This window comes from Amblyraja radiata, chromosome 4 (genome assembly GCF_010909765.2).
Source record: "Amblyraja radiata isolate CabotCenter1 chromosome 4, sAmbRad1.1.pri, whole genome shotgun sequence".
NCBI classification, from domain to species: Eukaryota; Metazoa; Chordata; class Chondrichthyes; order Rajiformes; family Rajidae; genus Amblyraja; species Amblyraja radiata.
The window spans coordinates 78,600,936-78,628,336 of NC_045959.1; the positions used below are offsets into that span (position 1 = coordinate 78,600,936).

Sequence of the window (27,401 nt, forward strand, 5' to 3'; positions counted from 1 at the left end):
ATCAGACGGCCCACGAATCCGGTGATATCTTTGGACTCGACCCTCTCGGGGATGCCGACGAAACGTAAGTTGGAACGTCTGCTTCTGTTCTCAGCGTCATCTGCCCACATTTTCAGGTCAGCGTTTTCTTTTTCAAGTGATTTTACACGTCCAACCAGGTCTATTATATTATCCTCGTTGGAGCTAACTCTTTGCTCAAGCTCCGTTACTTGCTCTCCAAGCGTTTGAAGTGAGCCTTCAATGTTAGTCAGGCTTGCTCCAATTGGATCAATTTTATTGTCCATGTGTAATATCATGTTGAGCTGTATTTGCTGCATGTTATCCAAGACACTTTGGAGGGCAATTGGCTCGCCCATTGTAAGGCCAGTAGTCTTTTCCACTCAATGAAATAGTAGAAGGTAGAAGGTAGTCCAGTAATTAGTTATTTTTAGTGCTAAAGTTGTTTTACCTTGCTTTTTAGATTCACCAAAAGTTGCTCATTGACACCAGGAGAGTTAGAGTGGAAAAGGTATCTCAGAACGCCATCAGTAGACAAATAGTTGAGCCAGCAGACTAGAGCTTGTTACAAACCCTCACGCAGCAACAGCAGCCAACTTGGACTAATCAATGAAGTGAAGATGGCGTGCTTCCACCAATATGCACTGCTGTAGAAAAACAGTTGCTGCATCCACCAGATGATCCAAGTCAGCCAGGAAAAGCAAGTAAAAGCAAATATGTTACAACATTCATTCGTTTTATTATGATAGTGCCACCAGCCACAGAATATCAAATTATATTCTACCCTGGCTACAAAGTTATCAGAACCCTTTTGATACAGGAAGCATTAGAATCAAGTGATTACATTAAAATGGCATTTTCTGATTTATTCCTGGTTGGAAAACCAAACAATTTCAAACGGGTTCTCCCCACTTAGGCACAATGAGGATCTATTTATCAAAACCCACCTCTTGTGAGATGGGGGTTATCAATTAAATAAATCTGTTCAAAGCTAGAGATCTTGCCGGTGTAAACTGATGCATAGTTATAAATCAAAGCTCTCTCTTCTTCAGCTTCAGTAGGAAAGCGATGCCAATTCTTTCGAGCTGGAAAAGAAGAAAGTAATCTTCAGATTTTAAAGTTTCTGTACTGACTTACAACATTTGCAAATCTGAATTGAATAAGGGAAATAAAATGTGCATAAAGTGACATTGCCAATGCAAGGAATTGCTTCATTTATATCTTGAGGATCAGAATTACTGTAGAGAACAGAAGCTGGTCAAGCCAGGTATTCTGTTAATTAATGAAACACGAACAATTAATGTAAGGGTGATCTCCAGTCTGAGATCGCCGTGGGTGAAGGGGAGAATAATCATAATGAGGTATCCAAATATCAAACATCAAAACTACAAGAGCAGGCTCACAGATATCAGACCAGATAAACATAACTTCAAATGAGTTAAGGGAAAAAAGGGGGTCTGAGAATTGGCAGCTGATGTGTCACATCAGGGAAGAAATTAATGAATAACTTGCCTTTAATTGTTTAGCTTCTTTTTTTTTTTTTTAAGAACATGCTTTACCCTGCTAAAGTAGGGCATATTGGATGGGGAGAGTGGTAGTGAGAGTGAAAAACAATCTTTCCTAATCTTTACAATAAGTACATTATAAATTTTGATGCTGGCATACTTGATCATTCTGCTTTTGCTCTCAGTCCCAGTTTTGATGAGAACAGATGGCGACAGTGTAACAAACAACTTGTGGTAGTCTGCCCCTTGACTGCACGAAGATTGTACTATTACTCTTAGGATCAAAAGCTCTCTCCAGAGAGGGTGGCACCGTGGCTCAGCAGTAGAGTTGCTGCCTTACAGCACCAGATACCCAGGTAAGATCCTGACTATGGGTGTGGTCTGTACGGAGTTTGTACATTCATCCGGTGACCATGTGGATTTTCTCCGGGTGCTCCTGCTTCCTCCCACATTCCAAAGACGTGCGGGTTTGTAGGTTAATTGGCTTCTGTAAATTGCCCTAGTGTGTAGGATAAAACTAGTATATGGGTGATTGCTGGTCGGCATGAACTTGGTGGGCTGAATAAGCGAATTATCTCACATGCTCATACCTTCATTAACAAAAAAGTCAGCCATGTACCATGCTACTTTTACAGCATTGCTGGAATGTGGGATGTTCTTTTTCAGGTCCCACTCATAAGGATTTTTCTCAGGATGCCACTGAATTCCATAAACTGGATATCTGTGTGCTGCAATAATACAAACCAACCGTCATTCCCTTCATCCAATCAATGAACACAACAGTTCTCCACATATATACAGTTTATACAGAAACTCATTGCAAACCATACTGGGAACATGCACTCCAACATTCAGCTTGAAAACAATTTGATTTGTTCTTTGTACAAGTTCCTAAAATTACATGATTCGGATCAATGACTAAAATAGCTGCTTCCCTCACCCACAACCTTTCAACAGAATGTAATTATGCTTCATAGAAAAAATCAATACAGTAACAACTGACAAACTTCATTGAGAGAAAGCTATTTAGATTGGACATTGTACAGGAAGACTGCAGAAGCATTGCAATGCAGACACACTATTGTTCTCATGTTTAGCGCTTGAATTATTCTCTCCTTATTAATGCATATGTGCTTGTGCACCCGAACAGTTGCTTTTTTTATTGTACGCTGACACGTTTTTTATCAGTGGACAAATTACATACACTCCATGGATAAATCATTCTATATGCTTGGTTTCACTGCCAAGTTAGTCAGGAGACGGAAGTAGATGGAACTAAACAGTTGTACAAATATTAAAATCACACCAACAAATTATTTGTTGAACTAGAAAAAAAATCAACGAATGAACTAGGTAGAATTAGATCAACTTCCATTAATGTAATCCAAATCAGGCCTTTTTAAGGAGTTTGGGAAGAGAGATTTATTTTTATAGGATCTGGGGAGAGGGTGTAGTCATTTTTGGTCCAGTACTGATCTATTTAGACCAGTCAGTTGTACATACGCTAATGGTTTAAATGTTAAAAAATAAACTGTAGTAATAAAGTTGCTTTAGATCTCCAAAAATAAATCAAATAAAATAATTAATCAAAATCACCCAGACTTCCAATTAAGTTATTCTTAGGAGGGACAGTATATCACAATCTCCCATAAAAAAAGGTGTTTTAATAATTTACTTCACGATGAGGATGTCTTAAGCATTACCAAAATAATGGATGCCTAATTATTTGAATTTGAAAATGGAGCTCTTCCATAAATACTCACAGAATTTTGGAAGGTCTCTGGAGTAATGCACCAGTAAATGAAAATAGTATTTAAATATTAAAGAAAGCTATATTAGACTGGCAAGTGGACTCTGGATGAATGAGGGAAGTCAGGAACCGAATGCACAGTGTACAGCTGGATAATGATAATTTTCATCGATCACCACCTAAGTGCTTGTTTCTCCACACACCCCAGTACCAAAATAGCCATCTGACTGTGTCAAATAATAGGCGCTTTTAGAAATAGTAATAATTAGAGGAAAAAAAAACACAGTAGTAATTTACTTTCTTAAGAATAAAATAAAACACTGCACAATCTGTAAGAAGGAAATTCCTGGATTCACAGATTAGAATGATTAATTTGGCAGTACCTTCCATTGTAGATATAAATTCAACCCCTTGGTTGTCGGTATTAGTAGTCAAGACTTTGTAGAAGTTTTTCAATTCTGTATTGCTTGTAAAATTCTACATTTAAATCACAAACAGGTATTAATGCCTGTCCTCAACATATTTTCAACATCGCTCGGCTAATTTGGGTAAAGTGCACTACTTCATGGTGATATAACCTCTTCCATTTCACATGCCTTGGCACAGAAACCCTTGGTGAGGATTCTCTTTTGCAAATTTTTATCGGGTGTTTGGCTTCATATCCTCCTCACAATCCAAAGGAGGACACTTGCGAGAAACCTCACTGGAATCTCCTCTCATGTCAGTCGTTTGTGAGGAAGTACAAATGCGAAATAAAACCAATTAAGATTCTGTTGTTATTTTGTTACTTGTCCAGAAGACTTTGATTTGTTTGCTGGTATTTGCTTCAAACAATCGCATGGTGCACAAAATTGACTTCCTCATCAATTGTCTACCTGGACTCCCAGACTGATCCAGCCCACCACAGGAATGGCCAGGATATTCCCCTGTGAGAATCTTTCCACTATTCAATCTGGGCACTTGCCTAGACCATACAAAAGGAATAAGAAACATCCTGCTGTGTCAAAAAATCCCAGCGGCAAAGGATAACTGAACAATAGGGGTTGGTATCTCCAAGTTGCCAATGAAAGTCAGGAAATACTAGCTTCTTGCATTGTCGTGAGGGATGGGCCTGCTGATAGCTGGGAGGTAACTGGTTAGCGATCATCATCAACTTGTTGATTTAACAACCTAATGACCAAAGACAAAGGATCAACAGTTTCTGATCCAATCTTACGTTAATTTGGGGTGTTATTCACCATCTCCTGTTTTTTCATCCACTAGATATTTATTGTTATTTACTAGCCTTTATTGCCCTCTTTCAGCAAGCCCTGCCCTTTTATCTTTCCAGCCTTCCACCAGTTAATGTTCCCAGTTCTGACAAAAATTCATTAACCAGAATCATTAACTGTGTTTCTCTCCACACAAAATGCTGCCGGAGCTGAGCATAATGGGCCTGTCCCACTTAGGCTATTATTTGGTCGACTACAGGCGACTGCCACAAAATTTGCAACATGTTGAACATTTTTCGGCAACATTGGCGACAATTTTTGCTGCCGTAGGTTTTCGTAGGTGCTGTCGTAGGTTGTCGCCAGGTGTCATAGGTGAATTCCATTAAAATTAGTCCCTGGCAGTCGCCTAAACAGGACAGGCCCATTAGGACCATTTTCTGTCTTTGTTTACAATTCCAGTATCTTCAGTGCTTTGCTTTTGAAATCAATGAAAATGTTTGAGGTGAAGATCGCCCAAGGGAAACAAAGGATTGAGCTGCACATGCTCGATTGCTGGATGGGATCATATGACCTGCCAACTGGCAATAACATGTGTAACTGGTCACCAACCCCCACCCCCTGCGCTGCTAATTGGAATCAGTGAAGGAGGGCACATGAAGTGAATTTGTCCTCTGGCTCCTTAAATAACTTTGAAAAGTGCAACACACAAATTATTCTGGAATAATTCCATACATTTGTATGATTTCTCCAACTGAAATGCCTTGGTACATTGTGGCAATTTGTGTACACTTGAATGAATGAATGAATAAATTAATTAATTAATGGTAAATGAATTAATTAATTTATTCTTTGCTTGCATGCCCAAGTATGCAAATAGTCACCCATAAAGGGTGCTGACAAAGTTAAAAAGTATCCTTGCCAGGTCCCCCTTTGTTCCCCCCCCCCCCCCCCCCCCCCCCCCCATCCCTCGCTGTGGTCTCCCCATGCAGTGTCCTTTGTTCCTACTTAATCTGCTTAGATTTCATAACCAATCTTCAGTAAACAAACTAACCCCTTTGAGGGAAAAAAAAATCTATGTGCTCAAAGAACCTGAGACTTGTGTGAAACATTTTTACAATTGGCATTAAAAGACAGAGTTATCGATGTACTAAATTTGCTAGTTTTAGATTGCATTTCTTAACATTTAGTACATTAAAGTTCTTATCTTTGTTACTGAAAAAGAATGACAGGTTAGAATTTTTTTGAAAAACAACCAGCTCCTTCAGGTGGTTTGTTATCAAGTCAAATGTTTATATGTTTACATGTGAACTGTATTATTTGAATATTACATGTGTAGGTATGTTACAAAACTTACCTTCAGCGGCGCTGCAGTTCTGTCACTGACCGTGTGCGCGACTTTGGCGCCTTTGAGGGGGGGAGGGGGGGGCGCGGGATTACAATGCCGTTTTCTCCTGCCTGTCCGAGATATATTTTCTCGGGCTACTACCTAATGCTAATGCTGAATAATCGTTCCGACTGCCGTTCTGGGAATTTCTTTTTTTAAAACCACGGGACAATTTAATGGCTGGAATAAAATTAAAAAGGAGACATTCTAACGCCGTCAACGCCGACAACGGGACGGATCTCCCGTACGGGACAAAACATAAGGTAAGTCGTCTATTTTACATATAAACTTGCTTCTTAGGATTACTTTAATCAAACTTTCATCAGCAAAAATGTGATTATGTAAATATACGAACTGGCATACTGGATAATAAATATACATACTGCCGATATAGGGTTTAAATTCACCGCAAACCGCAACGTTCCAATCGATCGCGTTCCACAAAATCTCACTCGCAAGATGATTAAAATGGCCATTAATTTACGGGAATTAATCACTAAATTCCTTCCATTTGGCATAAATTCATGACAATGAGATTTTAAAATCATGTTATATTGTGAATTCTTGTGTGAATGTTATTTGGACACGTATGCTATTTAAAAATGGTAACCTTTTCTTAAGAAATAGATAGATGTTTAGATCTAGTAATTGAATTTTGTAATTAGCTACAATTAGGTAACTAACTAATTATATGCTTAAATTTCAGGTCATCCAAGTAAGATTGTTTCATATTTGTTTCAGAATGCTTCAATCTATAATAACTGAAAATTTCATTCAGTTCTCTTAATTTTTAAGAAAGTTATGGGCTTTTGACTGTCCTCGATCACAGCTTTTGAGTTTAGTCAATGGAAAAGCAATAGGGAACAAGATGTTAATTTCAGAGTATGAAAATGGCCATAACTTTTTTAATACTGATGATATGAAAGTGAATTAGGTGTCAAATTAAACTTCGTGTTATGCTTTATCTGATGGGATAAATTGCAGACTTGATTTCTAAAATCTCAAAATTTTGTAACATTGCTAACATTTGCATTTCAGTTAAAACATTGTTATTTTAACAAGCTGAAATAAGGTAACATGTAGACAGAAAACATACCTTACAGAGCAGTCTTAATATGTAGGCATAATCAAATGGTTATGTTATTCATTAACTTTATAGCATATGTACAAGAGCTCTACAGCTAGAAAGTGCTAATTACCAGACCTTAACAGAGAGACTCCAGAAGTGAAAATTTGCTGTTAATGGTTCTACAGCCAACGCATGCATCAGATTTTCTGGAAAGTTCTTAAACATCCGACTGCGTGCAGCATCTGAACAAATTGAAATAAATGAGTTACATTAATTATTTTTCTTATTCATTATTGACTTTTTTTTTTCTTTACAGAGAACCTCATACAACTGAACATGTACTCCAAGTAGTTTTATGCTGGGGTTTTTTAATGTCAATCCAATGTCAACTTTATGATGCAGGCGTAAATTCCTTATTTTCTGTGGATGTTACGTATATTTACGTTCATTTTTATCTATTGTGTTGTCTCCCTTCCAAAATAAGTTGCTTTAATCTAAATGGTGGCACGATGGTGCATCGGTAGAGTTGCTGCCTTACAGCGTATGAGACCCGAGTTTGATCATGAAAACGGTTGCTGTCTGTACGTAGTTTGTACGTTCTCCCTGTGACCTGCATTGATTTTCTCTGTGATCTTCGGTTTCCTCCCACACTCCAACGACATACAGGCTTGCAGATTAATTGGCTTGGAATAAATGTAAGTTGTCCCTAGTGTGTGTGGGATAGTATAAGTGCGCGGGGAACGTTGGTCGGTCGTACTTGGTGGGCCAAAGGATCTGTTTCCGTGCTGTATATCTAAATTAAATTAAGTATATAAACTGATTTATAGTACAGGTGCACAACCTTTTATCCGAAGATCCAAATAACGAAAACCTCCGAATAGCGGACATTTTTTCGGTCCTTGAAGAAAGGTCCTTGAAAACGTTCACCGAGGGCGGCCCGCAGAGGTGACAGCGGAACCTCCGGTCGGTCCTCGAAGAAAGGGGAACTAAATCCCTATTCATAAAAGAGAAGGTGAGGGTATATTGCGCGGGAGGGTTAATAATTGACAATATGCTGCTGCCTGCCCGCTGAGTTAAAAAGTTCCCACGGTAGACTCACGATACACAGTGCAGATTGTCGCTCCCTTCAGTTTCACCCCACCTACGCCCCTCTGCTTCCCGGCCATGTGTGTGACCCCTTCCCTCCCCTCTCCAGCTCCCCGCCCATTGCACCGGCGCGGGGGCTTTGCACTGTCTTCACATCGGCGATTGCAGCAGGACCGTGCTAGTCACCGGAGACGTCAGGACCAATTGGACACCGACCACCAGGCCCACCGCAAGCACGGAGAACCCAGAGACCCACAGCCAACAGCAGCCCAGCCCAGCCCCACTCCAACTACAGAGGAACCTGGGTTGCGGATGACGGGGCGCAGCTCGGGGCGTCGTAGGGGCCCATCGGGGAGCGGGTTCCTGTTGGTCCTGACGTCTCCGGCCACCTGCCATCCTCCGGGAACTGTACCGCCCTTGCAGGAGAGTAGGGTTGTTTGCAGTTGCAGAGGGAGGGGGCAAGGGCGGTACAGTTCCCAGTCTCAGCTCCAGTCCAGGGGGGTGGCCGGAGACGTCAGGACCAACGGGACACCAATGCAATACAATAATAACAATACCTTTTATTTGTCATTTGAACCTCACATGAGGTTCAAAAGAAATTTGGTTTCTGCAGCCATACAAAAAAAGAACCAAGACACACACCAACACAATTCAATTCACATAAACATCCATCACAGTGAGTCTCCTCCTCACTGTGATGGAAGGCAAAGACTTGTCTCTCCCCTGCTCTCCATTCCTCTCCCGAAGTCGAGGTCAAAGCCCCCGGCGGGCGCTAGCAAGTCCGCGGCCACTCAAAGCCACGCCGGGCGATGTAGGGCCCTGCCCCGGGTCTTGATGTTGGAGCCCCCGGCGGGCGCTAGCAAGTCCGCGGCAATTTACAGCCGCGCCGGGCGTTGTAAGGCCCCCCTCCAGGTCACTCTCAACCCCGTAATTCGGGCGGGAGAAGTCGCCGTTGCCGGTGCCCCGCAAAGCAGTCTCCCACCGGGGACCCGCGAGCTCCCGGTGTCACCATCCACCGGAGTCGGGTCGCAGCAGCTTGCCGCCGCAGCTCTCCACGCTCCGAAGCTGGCTAGCTCCACGGAGGTAGGTCCGTAGGTCCACAGGCTCCACAGCTCCCACCGCCGCCCACCGACCCCCAGGCCCACTGCAAGCACGGAGATCCCAGAGACCCACAGCCAGCAGCAACTCCAGCCCAGCCCCGCTCCAACTCCAGAGGAACACGTAGGGGCAGAAGCTGATGGTGTGCAAGGTACGTCTTGTTCTTGGGGTGGCGGATGAGGGGGCGCAGCTCGGGCTGCGGGCAAACTGCCACTTGTCGCCGTAGCGGCCCATCGGGGAGCGGATTCCTCTGGAGTTGGAGGGGGAGGGGGGTATTGAGCTGTTTGATCGCCCCCTGCTATCCCAGGGACAGGGAGACACAGCGGCTTTTTAGACTGGTGGGCAATCACTTCCAAAGTTCTGCCCACACAGTCAGTACACCTCTCCTACACTGCATTTCATACAAACATTTATTCTGCAAGAAAAAACGACATTGAAGACTCAAACTCGCGATCGAGTAACTGCCAGGATCAAGGCGCAAACTCGCGACCTTGCGGATACGAGCCGAGCACTCTACCACTGAGCCAGCCATTAAAATCTACGCTAAAAAATTTCCATTCCGAAGACCGACAAATTCTGAATTACGAAAAGTGTCTGGTCCCAAGGCTTTCGGATAAAAGGTTGTGCACCTGTATTTTCACAGTGCAGTTAAAATGCTTCTGGCGATGATCCGATTTATTTGCTACCTAGCAGTTTATTTCACAGAATGATAGCTTGAAACTTGCAACAGCGACAAGGCTTTGCTAGGGTCCAGACACATTCAATACTGTCGAAGCCTATGACAGATAAGAAATACATCTTGTTGAGGGCTACAAAGATATGTTGGTAGATCTGCAAAGCAGTATGGAAATTATTTATTCAGTATATATATCTGGATCCCAGCATCACACGGGAGGGCTGGTCACCAACGCAATATTCCACCTCTCTACCAATTCCAATATTGCTCGCCAGTGGAGAGGGGGGGGGGGGGGGGGGGGGGGGGGGGGGGGGCTTTCTGTTGCGCTAGTATGGGTGTTGCGGGCCGAAGGTACTGGTTTCCAGAGGGCTAGCATAGACATTTTGGGCCGAATGGATTCTTGGGCTGGCAGCCAACTGTTGCAATGATTTTAAAAGCCAAGCCAAGGCAAACAATTTGGCTGCAGCCACCTGACAACCAAAATTCATTTTGTGAACACAAACTTTTTTAAAAGGCGAGGCAAACAATTGGGCAGCAGCCACCTGACAACCAAAATTCATTTTGTGAACACAAATGTTTTTAAAAGGCGAGGCAAACAATTGGGCAGCAGCCACCCAACAACCAAAATTCATTTTGTGAACACAAACTTTTTAAAAAGGCGAGGCAAACAATTGGGCAGCAGCCACCTGACAACCAAAATTCATTTTGTGAACACAAACTTTTTAAAAAGGCGAGGCAAATAATTGGGCAGCAGCCACCTGACAACCAAAATTCATTTTGTGAACACAAGCTTTAAAAAAAGGCGAGGCAAACAATTGAGCAGCAGCCACTTTGCAGCCGCATCGAGGGGACTCACCGTGGAGTAGTGCGTTCAGTGTTATTCGCAGCTCAGAGAGCCGTGACCCTCTAGCTTCCTGGGTCTGGCAGACTGAGTGAGGGACTACACTTCCGGGTTCTATAGTCCCTCCCCCCTGCTGCCAGCGGGGGCAGCAGAGAGAATGGCAAATTTAAAAAAAACATTAATATCTCTCTGATTTTTCATCGATGGGAAAGATCAGACTTTTAGTAATATAGATAGATATATATTATAAATATATATCTATTCTCCAATATGAAGTACAAAGAAGAATGGAGAAAAAAACAACCTTATTTCCTGATCATAGCAAGCATGGTTATAGAATATGATCAGCATTTGTTCAAGCCACAGAAAATACACAATTAATGATAGAGCCATTAGAAATATTGAGGGACGTTATGACTGAGGTGTAGATGACCAAGGGTCCATGATGACAGCAGCTCTGAGGTGATAATGAATGTTTGTAGGATACATGCCATCATTTGCCATCTCATGGAATAGAACATCAGGGAGGTAACTGGAACACTGAGTGCTTTTCCAGTCTCCACATTATAAGGATGTGACTGCATTGGAGAGATGCAGGGAAGATTCACCAGTATGTTGCTTGGTATGGAACAATTCAGCCATGAGGAGAGACAGGATAGGTTGGGTCTGCTTTCTTTGGAACAGAGAAGGCAGAGAGATGGCATGATTGTGATATGTATGAGAAGCAAAGAAACAAAGAGATTCCTTTCCCCATATCAGGTGTCTATCACCAAGAAGCATAGGTTAGGACAGAAGATTTTGAGGAGATTTGAGGATTTTCTTTTGCTCAGTGAGAAAAATCCATGGTGTCGGAAGTGAATATCTAAATACTATTAAAGTTTTGTGACAGTACCTGTCTCCATCACTCTCAGCACGGTAGAAGAGGCAATCAATAGTGATGAAGGAGGCAATGAGTCTCACAGTATTTCAGTAATATTTCGATGAGTATGTGAAACATCATGACACAGAAGACTTATGGAAATTGAATTAGTATATGGCAGTACGTGATAACTAGCACCGTCTGAATGTGCCATTTTCATGCCATAGGCAGACTTTAAATCTGTAATATAACATTTAAAAGCAAATCTCAGTCAGTGAACTGGAGCTACAAGTATTCAAATCCCTCCATTGGCACAGAATCTGGTGGATGGATATGACACTTGCCAAGAAATCTGGCAGCAGAATCATTCAGAGTATACCTCGTCATTACATAGCGCAGGACAAATGCAGCAGACTGCACCAGATTGAAAAAGGCTCTCAACTGATTGCTCACACGGATATTAATTCTTAATAGAAACACCAGATAAACTCTGGCCTCAGCATAAAAACAGTTAACATCACCAGTTTGCAACCATTTTTGCAGAATCACACTTGGAACATAATCCCTGTCAACCAATGGATTACAATGTCAAGGTCAAAAGAAATATGTTCAGCAACAGAACAGAATTCAGTCAGACATGTGCAGCTTCCCCAGTTGTATCTTTTCTAATGTTGCTCAGTAATCTACTGTCAATTCCTCCTTGGAATGATATGGGAAAATAAACAAGCACTTTGAACTTGATAGTTACTTCGAGCAGAGGTCTATGGATTGGTGATTGATGTGCTGGTTGACAATGGGCATGAGCTGGTAGCCATGCTTGGCTGCAAGTAGAGCAGTGCTACATATGTTACAAAGTAACTGCCATTTGAAAAGGAGAAGATATTCTGCATAACAAAGTTATAATTTCAGATCAATAACCCTTCATCAGAACTATTCATGCAAAAAAACAAGCAAACATGTTTTAAATGCGATCTGAAAACAAGCAAACATATTTTAAGCTGTAGAAACAAGGAATTGCAGATGTTGGTTAATACACAAAAGGACACAAAGCTCGTTCCATATACTCACCCACCCTCTGTGTGGAACATGTTGCCTCTCAAGTCCATTTAAACGTTTCTCCCTCTCACCTTAAATCTATGCCCCCTAGTTGTACCCTCCTACCCTGAAAAAAAAGATTGTGAACTTATTTATGACCCTCTTGATCTTTTAAATCTCTACAAGGTCACCCCCTCAACCTCCTATGCTCCAGTGAAAATATACCAGCTTATTCAGGCTCTCTTTCCCACTCAAGCTTTCAAATCCCTATAACACCATCTGGATTATTTTCTGTTTCCTTTCCAGCTCATTGAATTCCTTCCTACAGCTGGGCGACCAGAACCACACATAATACTCCAGGTGCAGCCGCACCAATGACTTGTATAGTTTTAATATGGCTTCCTAACTCAATAACCTGACTGATGAAGACATTGGTGCCAAGAATAAGGTCCTTGAGCCAGAAAAACAATATTACCACCTTAGCAATATCATCAAAACAGACATTTGCTGGACCCCTGCTGGAAACAGATGCAAGGAGCTTGGTCTTTGTACGAATAACGGTTCCAACATTTATTTGGGAATTCCCTTATAAACAGGTTTGGGGCAACCTTCGTGACCATAATGTTTAAGAAAACAAAAGCTGCAGCAAAAAAAAAAGTGTTTAATAGATCACTTGACGATAAAGAATTTCCTAGATTACCAATAGCCTGAATTGTTGGAGAATCGGGATTTATGTTCATTTCGAAAGGCAGAGATTAGTTTAAGATGCGTCATCTTGACTTTTTGTAGGAGAGCACAAGTCTCACAAATCCAATTGATTATTTTTTGCGGAGGTAACTTCGAAAATTGATTAAGGCAGCATGGTAGATAGGGTTTACATGGACGTCTGTTAAGCTTTTTATCAAGGATCTACTGGACTATTCAAGAAGGTCAAGGCACAAGAGATCCAAAGTGTGTTAGCAAACTGGATCCAAACTGTTTTACACTTACAATGACCACAATTTTCATTTCCAGGATCAAAATTAGCTCACACTCCCAGTCAGTATTTTACCTTTGGTGAATTTTAAAGGAAGAGACAGATTATGGGTGTTTGTAGCAATCAGAAGTTTCTTTTTACTGGTAATAACAGTCAGCTCTTCAAATCCAAGACACGTGCCCCAGATTGGAAAATGAGTTCCATTGTCATTGACCTATTTAAAACAAAATCAGAAAATTTGCAGTCACTGCTATTCTTTGACTGAAACAGAATCTATCAAAATGCCATCACAACTGGTGTCTTGCATTCATTGTTCAAACATGTTTTGATACTACATAACTTAAAATGGTAGGTCCACCTCTGCAACAGTTATTCCAATGCCTGTACATTAGCAAACAAAGATGTTGGAGCCACATTTAGGTTGGTTGCTGTTACATCCACCCTTCCTGCTTTCTTTCTGTTGACTGCATTCTGAAATTTAAACAATATCACACCCATTTTTACACGTTGTATCCCTTTTGAAATGACATTTTGTAATTCAATGGCATGTAGAGCTTTTTGCTCTGGACATTGCAGCCAATAATGATTGGAGATACAAGATAAATGAGGAAGGGTCTGAAGAAGGGTCTCAACCCGAATCGCTACCCATTCCTTCTCTCCAGAGATGTTGCCTGTCCCGCTGAGTAACTCCAGCATTTTGTGTTTATCTAGGGGACCTAATAGACTCATAATAGCTGAAAAAATCTTGGTAGAATAAAAAATGGAAAAAGCAAACATTTTAAGAACTAGATTAGATTAGCTACTGATGTTCTTCACATTTGTTATAAACAATGTAGAATTTATTGAAATTGCATTTCAATCCACCATGTGTGCAGTTAATGGCAGAAAATAGAGCAGCTGCCTCACAGTTCCAGTAACCCAGGTTCAATCCTGACCTCCGGTGTACACAAAAATGCTGGAGCAACTCAGCGGGTGCAGCAGCATCTATGGAGCGAAGGAGATAGGCAACGTTTCGGGCCAAAACCCTTCTTCAGATCTCCGGTGAGATCTGTAAGGAGCATCCCTATTTCCTCAGACACTGTGTAAATTTGCTCCGGGGTACTCTAGTTTCCTCCCACTTCCGAAGATTTGCAAATTGAATGAATGAATGAATACTTAATTGAAAATTGGTACGTTAATTGGGCACCAGATGAGTAATAGAATTGGAGAGTTGATAGGAATTCAGGGAGATTAACTGAGATTAATGTAGGGTTTTGTATCTGGATGTTTGATAGCATGAACTGAGTGGAGCAAAGGGCCTGCTTCTGCCGTGGGTGATATGGACAGGATGGGAGCCCATAGAAGAATATCAAAAAGTAGATAGAATTAATTTTAGATGTTCAAGTTCATTTTTGTGCAGAGGGACTCTCTAGAACTCAATGTTGCATTAACACAAGTTGTTAATTTGAATACTATTCCACCTGGGTAGGCTACAACCCAACAGAATAAACACTACATTTTCCAATTTCAGCTTATCCTTACCCCATGTATTTCCCTCTTTTCTCTCCTTGCAATTCTCCTCTGGTCTTCCCATTTTTATTCCCTTTCCCATACCAACTCCATCCAGCCTCCATCACCCTTTTGTGTCTCTTCCACCTATTTCTCCCAAAGATGTCCCCCATCCGGTTCCATCAGCCTATATTTTTGTGCCTGCGTCCATTTTTCCTCATCTGCCTCTGTCTTCCAATATAGAAGATAATATTTACTATACCAACTCTAGACACCCTCCTACCCATTATCCCTCACCCTTCCTTGGTCCACTTATCACCTACCAGCCCCCACCCCCCCACACTCCTCTTTACACTGGCCATTTAATCTCTCCACTCTTAATCCAAATTTAAGGTCTCAGGTTTAAACATCGATATTTCCTACCAACCCCCACAACTCCCCCCCCCCCCCCCCCCCCTCCCCCTTTTTGTGAACTTAATTCATTAAACCTCTTCTGAATTCACCTGGGGTCATTTAATGGTTCACCATAATCACAATTTTTTCTCTGTAAATCTAAATATCACATTTGGATACAAAAATGAACATAAACCAAGAGAAATTACCCCAAAATTAAGTTTAGAAAAAAAATCACAAAGATTTATATATTATATATTAATTCAATTTGCAGAATCTGTCCCTTTCCCTCCACAGATGGGAGCCACTGTGTTCCTCCAGCAGTTTGTATTATTTTTGCTAACTGCCTGTAACTTAGATTTGGGTTTTTCAAAGAACTTCCTATCCATGTTGCCACACTTCCATTGGTAATCTTAACTCCTATACAGAAACTTTAGAAAAAAATAATTATTATTATTCCATTTACATGAATTTACCTGAATTACTCCATTTTAACTGTGCATAAAAAAAGTTCTTATGTATATAGATTTTCCATACTTAATAAATATGTATTCTTACAAACAAGTGCAATTACCTGTATGGCAAGATCATAAAACAGAGATGCAATCTTGGAATATTGTGAAGTTTTGAGATTTACCGCACCACCTGGAAAAAGCACTCTGAAAATAAAATAATCAGCAGGTGAAATTATTAATTTACAGCAACTTTTCGAAGTATATATATCATAACAGCTGAGGAACACTGCGGGAAAAACATGTTGAACTGATGTTAACTCCAATAAGGAATAATCCATTTGACTTTGTCCTCACCAACCTACTTGACATTATTTACCTACTTTAAAGCATAATTTGAAATGAACATCGTTATTCCCAAAGCCATTCGTTCATTACAGGATATATGACGTACTAACATTACCATGGTCATACAGCACAAAATCTGTCCCTTCAGCCCATGCCGAATTATATGCCCCATATATGCTGGTTCCAGCTACTCACATTTGCCCCACATCCTCTAAACCTATCCTCTCCATGTAGCTGTCCAAATGTCTTTTAAATGTTGTTGTAGTACCTGCCTCAACTATGTCCTCTGGCAGCTCATTACATATACCCACCCCCCTCTGTGTTAAAAAGGTCCCCCTCGGGTTCCTATTAAATCTTTCCCCTCTCACCTAAATACAATGATACAATTTATTTGTTGTCATTTGAACCTCATTGAGGTTCAAACTAAATTTGGTTTCTGCAGTCATACAAGCAAGAAAAATAACCAAGATTTACACAAACATACATCACAGTGAATCTCCTCCTCACTGTGATGGAAGGCAAAGTCTTATCTCTCCCCTGCACTCCCCATTCTCCTCATATATGTGTCATGATTTCCCCAACTCTGTGCATTCACCCTATCTATCACCCTCATGGTTGTATACACCTATATATAATCAACCCTCAGCCTCCTGTGCTGCAAGGAATAAAGTCCTAGCCTGTCTGTCTTCTCCCTGTAGCTCAGGTTGTAAAGTCTTGGCAACATCTTCGTAAACCTTCTCTACACTCTTTCGAGCTTAAAAATCGCCTTCCTATGTTAAGGCAACTAAAACTGAGCACAATACTCCAAAGGTGACCTCACCAACATCTTGTATAAACATAACATAATATCTTAACTTCTATACTCAATACCCTGATAGATGAAGGCCAGTGTACCAAAGCCTTCTTGACCGAGCTATCTACCTATGACAATCTCCCAGGGAATTATGTACTGCACCCTTAGATTCCTCTGCTCTAAAACAGTGACCTACCATTTTCTGTGAAGGTCCTGCCCTGGTTTGACTTACGAAAATGCAACACCTCGCACTTATCTGCATAAAATTCCATTAACCATTCCTCAGACCATTAACCCAGCCGATCAAGAATATCCTGCTGTATTTCTGATAATCATCTTCACTATCTACTTCAGCCTCATCTGCAAGCTTATTAACCATGCCTTGTACCTTCTCATCCAAATCATTGATATAAACCATAAACAGCAATGGGCCTTGCTTCAATCCCTTAGTCAGCTACCTGGATCCCATGCGATCTAACCTTCCAGAGCAACTTACCATGTGGACCCTTATCAACTGCTTTGCTGTAATGTAATGTCAATGTAAGCAACGTCTTTGGCTTTGCCTCAACCATTTTGGTGACTTCTTCAAAACCTCTTTGAATTAAGCATCCACAATAATAACCTGCAAGCATGTGTCCATTATACCCAGTATTTCCTCATTGCCTTTTTTTTTTTTTTTTTAAGAGCATGCACTTGCCCATATTAGTTTAATAATGAAGCATGAAACCCACAGGTAACCAAAGAAGGATAAAGTTCAAGAAACAACATGTATGCTGTGGATTAGAGCAGGAGATCTAGCAATTAGCCAACCATCATGACCTCTGAGAGTTCTTTGGTGCTATCAAACCAACTAGGTCCAAATGACCAAAACCAGAGAGAGCCAATAACAAAGGAGAGCTTATCGCAGATAGAGCTCCCCGAAAGGAGCACTTTGAAGGTCTTCCTCAATCAAGAATCTGCTGTGATACAAGATTCTTGGCTTCATTCCACAGCACGTTGGGGCGACACAGTTGCACAGCGGTGGAGTTGTGCCTTACAGTGCCAGAGACCCAGGTTCGATCCTGTCTACGGGCCTGTATCTCTAAAGTAAACTAAAAGCTGGACAGCACAATTCTGCTGCTGCCCCGGGCCAGCAAGCGGAAAAAGTTGCCATGCAACAGCTGGAAAACAACATCTCTGCAGCAAGCAAAGTTTCCTGCTGAACTACCACAAAATGCCAGAGAAATAATATTGAAGTAAATTCTTGATCTCATCACCCTCACCCAGAATAAGGAAAGTGTGGCAAGGAATCTCAAAGAGGTAGTAATCATGACAATCTTGAAGAAAAATAATAAATCCAGTTGAGATAACTATCCAGGGTCTGCCTGGTGCCTACCACGGAGAAAATCATTTCCAGTATCCTCCTCACCACCCCATCGCAGAGGCTGAACAGCCCCTACAAAAATGCAATCCAAATTTCACCCATCAAAATATGGACATACGAATTCAAGGATATATCAACCACCGACAGCCATTGTACGGGTGATTATTGGTCAGCATGGACGATGGGCCTGTTTCCACACTATATCTCTAAAACTAAAAATAAAACTAAAATCTGTTATATCGTGGTCACAGAAAAGTCTTAAGGGGAATGGGGAGAGATTGTTGTACACATCACATACTTTATTTAATTAGAAATAAAGTATGATGTCCTGATACATACATGTTCCAGACTCTCAGCATAAGATTTACCACTTTTATCCTACCTTTAAATTTAAACTAACTTAAGTCTTGCCATGACTACAATGTCAACATGGTTGCAGGTATATTGGTTATAAATACAACAGATACATCAAATAAATGACATTGCTTAATTGCTCAATTAAAATCATTGCTTTATACTTTTAAAGCCAATTGCAGCAGCTCAGGATTTGTTTTGAAACTGTTTACTAAAGTAATATCAGCTGTTAAAGTACTCCTGGTCATGTACTACAATAACAGCTGAACACTGATCATTACATGGTCAAAGCCATGAAAACTAATTCACTAAATCTCTTAATAACTATTGTTGAATTTTTTCTGTAAAATGAGCAGGGCACTTTATGGAACACTCATTTATTACTCTTTAGCTTACAGCAAAACATTTATCTTACCGTTTTAGCTTTTCTCGTTATTTTTCAAAACAAAACTAAATCATAGCAGGTTGCCGACAGGACATAACAAAAGCTAAACTTTTCACAACACTTTGTTAAACTAATATCCAAGTATAAAAGCAAATCCATTATCATTTAATGAAGTACTCACCCATTTAGAGAATAAAAGAGTTTCCGGTATTCAGCTTCACTCAGATTAGTGCTATGGGGTAGAGAAATATCAACATTAGACTAACTTTATTTTATTTGAAAATGTTGCCTGCAGCCAAATAGCTTCATTATAGTAAGTAAAAATCCGAATTTAGGTCAGGGGTGTGGCAGACTCAACTAAATACACAAAATAAACACAACTGAAACTGAGTATACTGGTTATTTGGTATAGAGTTCATCACCACTACAATTGAATGAACACAATCGCAGTGTTTAAACAAATAAATGTCATAGGCATTCGTTAGATTAAAAAAGACACTTCAATAACAGAACAGTACAGCTCAAGGAGGGGCCCTTCAGGCCACAATGTTTGTGCCAAACATGATGCCAAGACGCAAGTCTGATCCGCTGGCTCATAACCCATATCCCCCATTCCCTGGTAATCTATTTGCCTATCCAAAACAGTTTCATTAGCTTGATTTGTGAAAGGCATTGGCCTTCAATAAGCAAGAGTTGGTGACCATGTTCTCAATGAGCAAGATTCTAGCCCCTTGCTTCCCCATATCCATTCCATTACGCCCCATACGTTAAATCTGCTGGGCCTGAAAAATTCAAGTTGTTCTTGCATTCATGTCTTGACTTTTCCACCACACAAGATTAACAAATAGAGTAAGAAAGATACCAAGTCTATTCTCATTTGTGATGTTGCTTAAGTGATATATGCATTCACAGTGAAAGTGACAAACCTATCAATTGAAAGGGGGTTTCTTGTCTGGAGATTAAGGGAAAGAAATAATATTTTAATTTTTTTAATATACTTATTGTTTTATTTTGATATTTTTTACCAATTTCTTAACGGTTTATTGCAATTCCAATCAATTTTGTTATTTTTCATATTTTTAAAATTTTTGCTTACTCATGGGAAGCTTACTCTTTTAAATAGATTATGAATATGTAAGCATGTTAAACCTCTAGTTGGCAGCACTCTCTGGGATCAAAGAACTAAAATATTTTTGTCCACAGAAACACAATTAGGTTACCAAATTAATTGATCTGCAAAAGATAATACATGACACAGAAAAGATAAATCTGGAATAGTACTTCAACATATAGTAAAGTTACAGAATAATGTGCAGGATCAAACAGAGAGAAAAAAATTCACAATTCTTTTTGCATGAGTATTATTGTCAAAGTGTCAGTGATACAGTACGTTAAAGGGCCCTTCGGCCCAACTCTACTATGATGCCCTAGTTCCACTTACCTGTGATGTTCCATATCCCTCCAAATGTTTATAACTTCTAAACCTTTCCTGTCCATTAGTCAATAATCAACTGCAGGATAAGTTGGAGGAACAGTGGAAGAAAGAATTTGAAGAATTGTTTAATGTTGCAACTATGAGACTATTACATTTTTGGGTTTTGGTGTTTTGGTTAATGGCCTACATTAAATGAATCTGAATATGACAAATAGTTGAGGCCACAAAATATAAAGTTAATGCCAGAAATGTGCATGATTTGGGATGTTGAATGCAAACTGGATTTAAAGGACATAGTCAGCAAAATAAAACAATGACGATGCATTGAGATGTTATCTTAGAAAAACATCTTAAACATAAACAAGTTCTACAAATATTTAAAGTTGGATACTAATTTAAACATGGGGAATTCTGTTGTGATCGATCCACAATACAGCAGTTCCTCCTTTGTAATAAACAAAGCCCACAAGGGGAAAAATAAATGTAAAGGGCAGTCCATCCCAACCTTATGGGTACAACTCTTGCTCCAGCAGATTCTAGGTATTTAACATACGATGCAGCAATATAGCTAGAGCCAAATTTTGCAAAAGTCCCAAATGCTTCCTGAGCCAGAACACCTAAAACAAAGGAAAAATACAAGTATCAATAAAAAAACTAAAAATGCATCGGGAATGCTAAAAGCAAAATATTGCACATGGTAGAAATTTTAAAGCCCAAAAAATTTAAACTCAAAGCCATAGACAGCATCTTTGGCGAAAGGTTAAGATTTCAAGTCAATACCGGTTAAATATGAAATTCTAAATCTGGACTGATTTATACCAACTGTACATAACAACATTTTCAAAATTTAACCAATTCACTTCCAGTAGTCCGATTGAGTTAATGGCAAATCATTCAGAGTCTTCAAAGACAACCACAGCTGAACACAAGGGAAAGAGTGGACAACTTGTATGATAATTCAACGTTAGTTCCTACTTTCATCCAGTTTCAGGAATCCTTCTGTAATACAATCCACATTTAATATTACTGTATAAATATTGTCTGCACTGTACTTTCCTCAAAGGGGAAACCTACTGTGGAAGTACAGTGATTTACTGAATAACTGGGGTTTAAGTTATTGGAGTTACTTTGAGGCTGGATGAAGAATCCAATGGTAAAAATGACAGCTGGTGAATTTAAAATAGTCAATCAAATACTAGTAGTTCTGCTATAACATGATAGTTGCCTTCCTAAAAAAACTCACTTTTTGAGTCACAAAGACAATTGTGTCAATGGGGAAAGGGATTTCAAGTGTTTCCAACTCACAATACCAAAGTTATTATTCCAGCAGGATTAAAAAAAAGTTTTTTTCAATAGAAAATATTTATTTTTATTACTGCAAGCTAAATATACCAAAGATTGTATGTTGTTTAAGAGTATTGTTGCATATGTTAGTAGAAGCAATTGCTTGTCAATTTTAATACACAACACACAGTTCAAGCAGCAGCTGCATTCTTAAGATAAAACAGTATCTGATTACTGTAGGGATGTTACATGAACACAGTGACAGCTTCTTTTTAAAAACAACTTGGCATTTTCCAGAGCAGCTTTTAAGTGGTTCCCTAGTTCCTGAGCGAAATTGTTTTATAACCAATTTGGCTAGTGTAACAGATAGAGTTCCCTTCTTCATCACTCGTGTTATATCCAACTAATGTTATGGAAAAAGGACTCAAGTGCCAGAGTAACTCAGAAGGTCAGGCAACATCTCTGGAGAAATAGGTGACATTTTGGGTCCGGACCCTTCTTCAGACTGATTCTTGTCTGAAACATCACCTACCATGTTCTCTAAAGATGCTGCCTGGCTCTGCGCCGGGTTACTCCAGTACTTTGATTTCTTTTTTGCAAACCAGCATCTGCAGTTCCTTGTTTCTTCGTGTGATGGAAATGCACATTACAATAGAGCTACCTGTAAATCAAAAATAAAGGAGCTCGCTCTGGTAATAGCAACCATGAAACTAGAGGACTATTGTACCAAAAATAATCCAAGTTTATTAATGTCTGAAATGCTGGCAAAGAAGAATATCATAGAAGAAGAATTTAGGGACAGTGTCAGTGATTGCTTCTTAGAACAGTATGTTGTGTAAGCTATGCAGGAACGGCACGGTGGCGCAGCAGTAAAGTTGCTGGCTTACAGCGCCAGAGACCCGGGTTCAGGCCTGATCTGACAAGTCGGATGCTTGTCTGTACAGAGTTTGTACGTTCTCCACATGACCTGTGTGGGTTTCCTCCGGGATCTCCGGTTTCCTCTCACACTCCAAAGATATACAGATTTGTAGACTAATTGGCTTGGATAATTGTAAATTGTCCCAAGTGAGTGTAGGATAGTGTTGGTGTACGGGGATCACCAGTCAGCCGAAGGGTAGGCCGAAGGGCCTGTATCTCTAAACTAAACTAAACAAATTTGGTTATGAGCAAAGAGGAAGAATTAGTAGGAAATGTTGTGGTCAAAATGTATTTTGGGAGTAATTTGCATGTAATATCAAAACAAAGAGTTAATTGTTTCTGTCGGCATATAAATAGAAAGAAGGTGGTTAAGGTTGGTGTGGCCTTTAAGAGAACAAAGGCATCATGAAACTAATGGGAAGAAAGAAAAGGCTGATAAGCTAAATCTTTTTTTTTGCATCTAAATTCACCAGATGAGCTAATTTCTAATAACAGAGATCCAACATAAAATTCCCAATCACTACGGATAAAATAATAGTAAGATTCGCAGGTTTAAAGTGGAAATATCACCAGGACCCAGTAGCCTGCACCGAAGAATGTTAAAGGATGTGGTATCAGAGAAGGTGGACATATTATTCGAATTTTTTCAAAACTTAGAGGGTATCAGAAGATTGGTAAACCAGCCAATGCGAGTTCCTTGTGCACAATGTAAACTAGACAGAAGGCAAGGGACTGTAGGCCAAATAGTTTAACTTCTAATGTTGGCAAGGTACTAGACTCAGTAATTCAAAGATAAAATAACAAAATAGTTAGGAAAGCAGAATATAATCTTATCTAGCAAACACGATGCGATGAAAGGTAAATTGTGTTTGTCAAAATTGCTTACATTTTTTGAAAATATAACCGGGACAGACAATCAAAAGGAACCTATAAATGTTGTGCATTTCGATTTAGTTTAGTTTAGATACCCAAAAGGCAAATGACAAGGTGCCACATAAGAAGCTGGATTGTAAATTAAGAGCCTATGGTATTGGGGGAAATGTGTTAGCACAAAGTACAAACTGGCTGTCACATGGCGAACAAAGAGTTGGAATAAATAGGTATTTTTCAGTTCAAAGCAATGTGGCCAGTGGACTACCCCAAAGATCAGCTCTTGGCCCTCCATTATTTACAATAATGATCTGGAGGAGGAAACAAAGTGCAAGGTTTCCATGTTTGCCAATGATATGAAAATAGTTGGAAGGACATATTGTTGATGAGGAGGTCATTGTGATTCTGAAACAGGATGTACATAGATTGAGAGACTTGGCAAAAACCTGGCAAATGAAGTCTAATGTGGGAAGTGCAAGGTCATGCACTTTGGTAAAAGGAATTAAAGAGATTACTTTCTAATTGGAGAGAGATTGCAAATTAGTGAAGTTCAGAGGAATCTAGGTGGTCTGGTGGATGAATAATAAAAAGTTAGCAGGTAGGACCAAGTAGTTAAGAAAGCAATGGAATTGCTTCAAGAATTAGGAGCGTTTGATACAGTTGTACAGGGTGTTGCCGTGGCCCACCTGGAATACTGCAGCCAGTTTTGCTTCACTTGCATACAATATGATACAGTATTATTGGAAGTAGTCCAAAGGAGATTCGCCAGGTTAATTCCAGGGATGAGAGAGCAGTCCTGTGAGGAGAGGCTGAACAGTTTTGGTCCGCACTCTTTGGAGTTTCGAAGAATGAGGAGTGACCTTATTCAAACATACTAGTTCCTAAGGAGTCTTGAGTGTAGATATTCCCTCGGTTTGGTTATTCGCTCAAGTTTCAATAGACAATAGGTGCCATTCGGCCCTTCGAGCCTGCACCGCCATTTAATGTGATCATGGCTGATCATCCCCAATCAGTCCCCATTAGCTCTCCCTTGAAAGTATCCAGAGAACCCGCCTCCACCAGAGAGGCAGAGAATTCCACAGACTCACAACTCTGTGAGAAAAAGTGTTTCCTCATCTCCATTCTAAATGGCTTACCACTTATTCTTGAACTGTGGTCCTTGGTTCTGGACTCACCCCAACACCAGGAACATGTTGTTCAAGAAGGAACTGCAGATGTTGGAAGATCGAAGGTACACAAAAATGCTGGAGAAACTCAGCGGGTGCAGCAGCATCTATGGAGCGAAGGAAATAGGCGACGTTTCGGGCCGAAACCCTTCTTCAGACTGATGGGGGGAGAAGGAAGGAAAAAGGGAGGAGGAGGAGCCCGAGGGCGGGGGGATGGGAGGAGACAGCTCGAGGGTTAAGGAAGAGGAGGAGACAGCAAGGGCTAGCAAAATTGGGAGAATTCAATGTTCATGCCATCCGGACGCAAGCAACCCAGGCGGAATATGAGGTGCTGTTCCTCCAATTTCCGGTGTTGCTCACTCTGGCAATGGAGGAGACCCAGGACAGAGAGGTCGGATTGGGAATGGGAGGGGGAGTTGAAGTGCTGAGCCACCGGGAGTTCAGGTAGGTTATTGCGGACTGAGCGGAGGTGTTCGGCGAAACGATCGCCCAACCTCCGCTTAGTCTCCCCGATGTAAATCAGCTGACATCTAGAGCAGCGGATGCAGTAGATGAGGTTGGAGGAGATACAGGTGAACCTTTGTCGCATCTGGAACGACTGATTGGGTCCTTGAATGGAGTCGAGGGGGGAGGTGAAGGGACAGGTGTTGCATTTCTTGCGGTTGCAACGGAAAGTGCCCGGGGAGGGGGTGGTACGGGAGGGAAGGGAAGAATTGATGTTTCATGCACCATGTTTCCTGCCTCTAGCGTATCCAAGCCCTTAACAATCTTATATGTTTCAATAAGATCCCCTGTCATCCGTCTAAATTCCAGAGTATACAAGACCACATCAGCAGTGTGTTGTAATCGTTTGTAAACTCTGACAGAAAGGTCAGTGGGGTCTCGATCCGAAACGTCGCCTACCCGTGTTCTGCAGAGACGCTGCCCGGCCCGCTGTTACTCCATGTCCTACTCTGATAGAAAGCCGTGTTAGCAGTAGCGCTGCCAGTTAGACCAGTATTGCAGCGGGGATATGGTGGAGGAACTCGGAAATTACAGCTAAACACCACGACCCATTATTTCCACAACAAGTAATGCACCATTTTGAAGAAGAAAAACTCGCCTCCCTTACCAATTATGGGTCGCTGGTTGAGCACGGCAGCTGAAGGCAGCTGGTTGAACGCGGCAGCTGAATGTCGGTGCCAGTTCACGGCCACGTAAACAAACACCAGCAGTGCAAAGACGTGCGGCCTGGGGATCTCCATTCTCCTCTTTATAATATCACCGTCAAGGCTTCCGGCAGCCCCGATCCACGGCGGCTGAATCCCTGCAACCCAAAGCCTATCCGATTTATTGTTCCCTTCGGACCAAAGATCATTGAGCGGATCTTTGCTTCGGACTGTGACCCAAAGATCCTTGCTATTGGATCTTTGCTGTGACGAGCTGCACCCTTCTTCCGTACCACGCGATCCGCACCTTCAGCACTCGAGTTGAAATGTCAAGACGAAATCGAATCGATCACATGCTCAAGCAGCAGAAAAGTCGAAACCCGAGATTGGTTCCAATACAGACGAACTCATTTAGCTCGGGTACGATAAGAATAGCTTCGTGGTATTCGCCGATCAATTCCTCGCATGCCTGCAAATGGTTTCTTTCTGATCCATTTCCAGCTTTCACCCGAACACTGCATTGAAAGCTACGCTCGTTTTTTATAATTATACTAGACCAAGTGCAGACCCGTTGGGTCTGTTTCCCCAACGGCGTTTGCGGGGGGGGGGGGGGGGGGGGGGGGGGGGGGGGGGGGGGGGAGAGGGAGAGGGGTGAGGAGAGGGAAACATAGAAATTAAGTGCAGGAGTAGGCCATTCGGCCCTACGAGCCTGCACCACCATTCAATATGATCATGGCTGATCATCCAACTCAGTATCCTGTACCTGCCTTCTCTCCATACCCCCTGATCCCTTTAGCCACAAGGGCCACATCTAACTCCCTCTTAAATATAGCCAATGAACTGGCCTCAACTACCTTCTGTGGCAGAGAATTCCAGAGATTAACCACTCTCTGTGTGAAAAATGTTTTTCTCATCTCAGTCCTAAAGGATTTCCCCCTTATCTTTAAACTGTGACCCCTTGTTCTGGACTTCCCCAACATCTGGAATCTGGGAGAAGGATTTGATTAAAAATGTGTACATAAATGTGACGAAATGTAATCAGGAGCAGATACTTTGAAAGAAAAGTGAAATCTCTACCGAAATGGAAAAGATCTCGGCGATTCTGCGTCTGGTTTCGGAGTAGCAAGGAATCAAAGGAAGAAAGGCAGCTGGCAGCCGGCCGGCCGGATGCCGGCAGGCACACAGTTTTATATATAACTAGACCAAGTGCAGACCCATTGGGTCTGTTTCCCCCTCCCATTGGTACGGAACATTTGCATTTTTCAGCTTGAAATTGTGCAATATGGTGCATACTGTAGCGAGTCTTTTAACTTACACTTGAATGCAATATGTATGCTTTAAATTGGATTGAAGCGTTTTTGAAAGGGGGGAGGCAGTGCGATCACTGATCACTGGCCTTGGGGGTACCCAGTGAGGGAGTGGAGCAACTGAGTGGGGAGAGGGTGTGGAAGAAGGGTGTCCCTCCTCCCAGGGTAGGAACTTTTTGAAATTTGATGTATTAAAATCATGTTTTAGTG

At 41.2% G+C, this 27,401-nt stretch overlaps 1 protein-coding gene across 1 annotated transcript; it reads right to left on the bottom strand.

Annotated features, from left to right (window-relative positions):
* Positions 1-716: 716 nt before the first annotated feature.
* LOC116972300 (gamma-glutamyl hydrolase-like) lies at positions 717-26,429 on the bottom strand. Its single transcript, XM_033019793.1, has 10 exons — positions 26,106-26,429; positions 25,848-26,070; positions 21,004-21,115; positions 19,245-19,295; positions 15,943-16,027; positions 13,563-13,701; positions 7,052-7,158; positions 3,636-3,729; positions 2,093-2,230; positions 717-1,082 (listed from the first exon to the last, which is right to left on the bottom strand). The coding sequence occupies exons 2-10, from the start codon at positions 25,978-25,980 to the stop codon at positions 934-936; spliced, it is 1,008 nt and encodes a 335-aa protein (XP_032875684.1). The 5' UTR covers positions 25,981-26,070; positions 26,106-26,429; the 3' UTR covers positions 717-933.
* Between the last annotated feature and the right edge of the window lie 972 nt (positions 26,430-27,401).

What these genes read in the sequence shown, in the direction of transcription:
- LOC116972300 (XM_033019793.1), bottom strand. Translation starts at nt 25,980, where the DNA reads ATGGAGATCCCCAGGCCGCACGTCTTTGCACTGCTGGTGTTTGTTTAC. An exon ending in CAACCAGCGACCCATAATTG is followed by an intron (nt 21,116 to 25,847) that starts GTAAGGGAGGCG and finishes CCTTTGTTTTAG; the next exon opens with GTGTTCTGGCTCAGGAAGCA. An exon ending in TTTATGATCTTGCCATACAG is followed by an intron (nt 13,702 to 15,942) that starts GTAATTGCACTT and finishes TGTTTTAAATAG; the next exon opens with GTCAATGACAATGGAACTCA.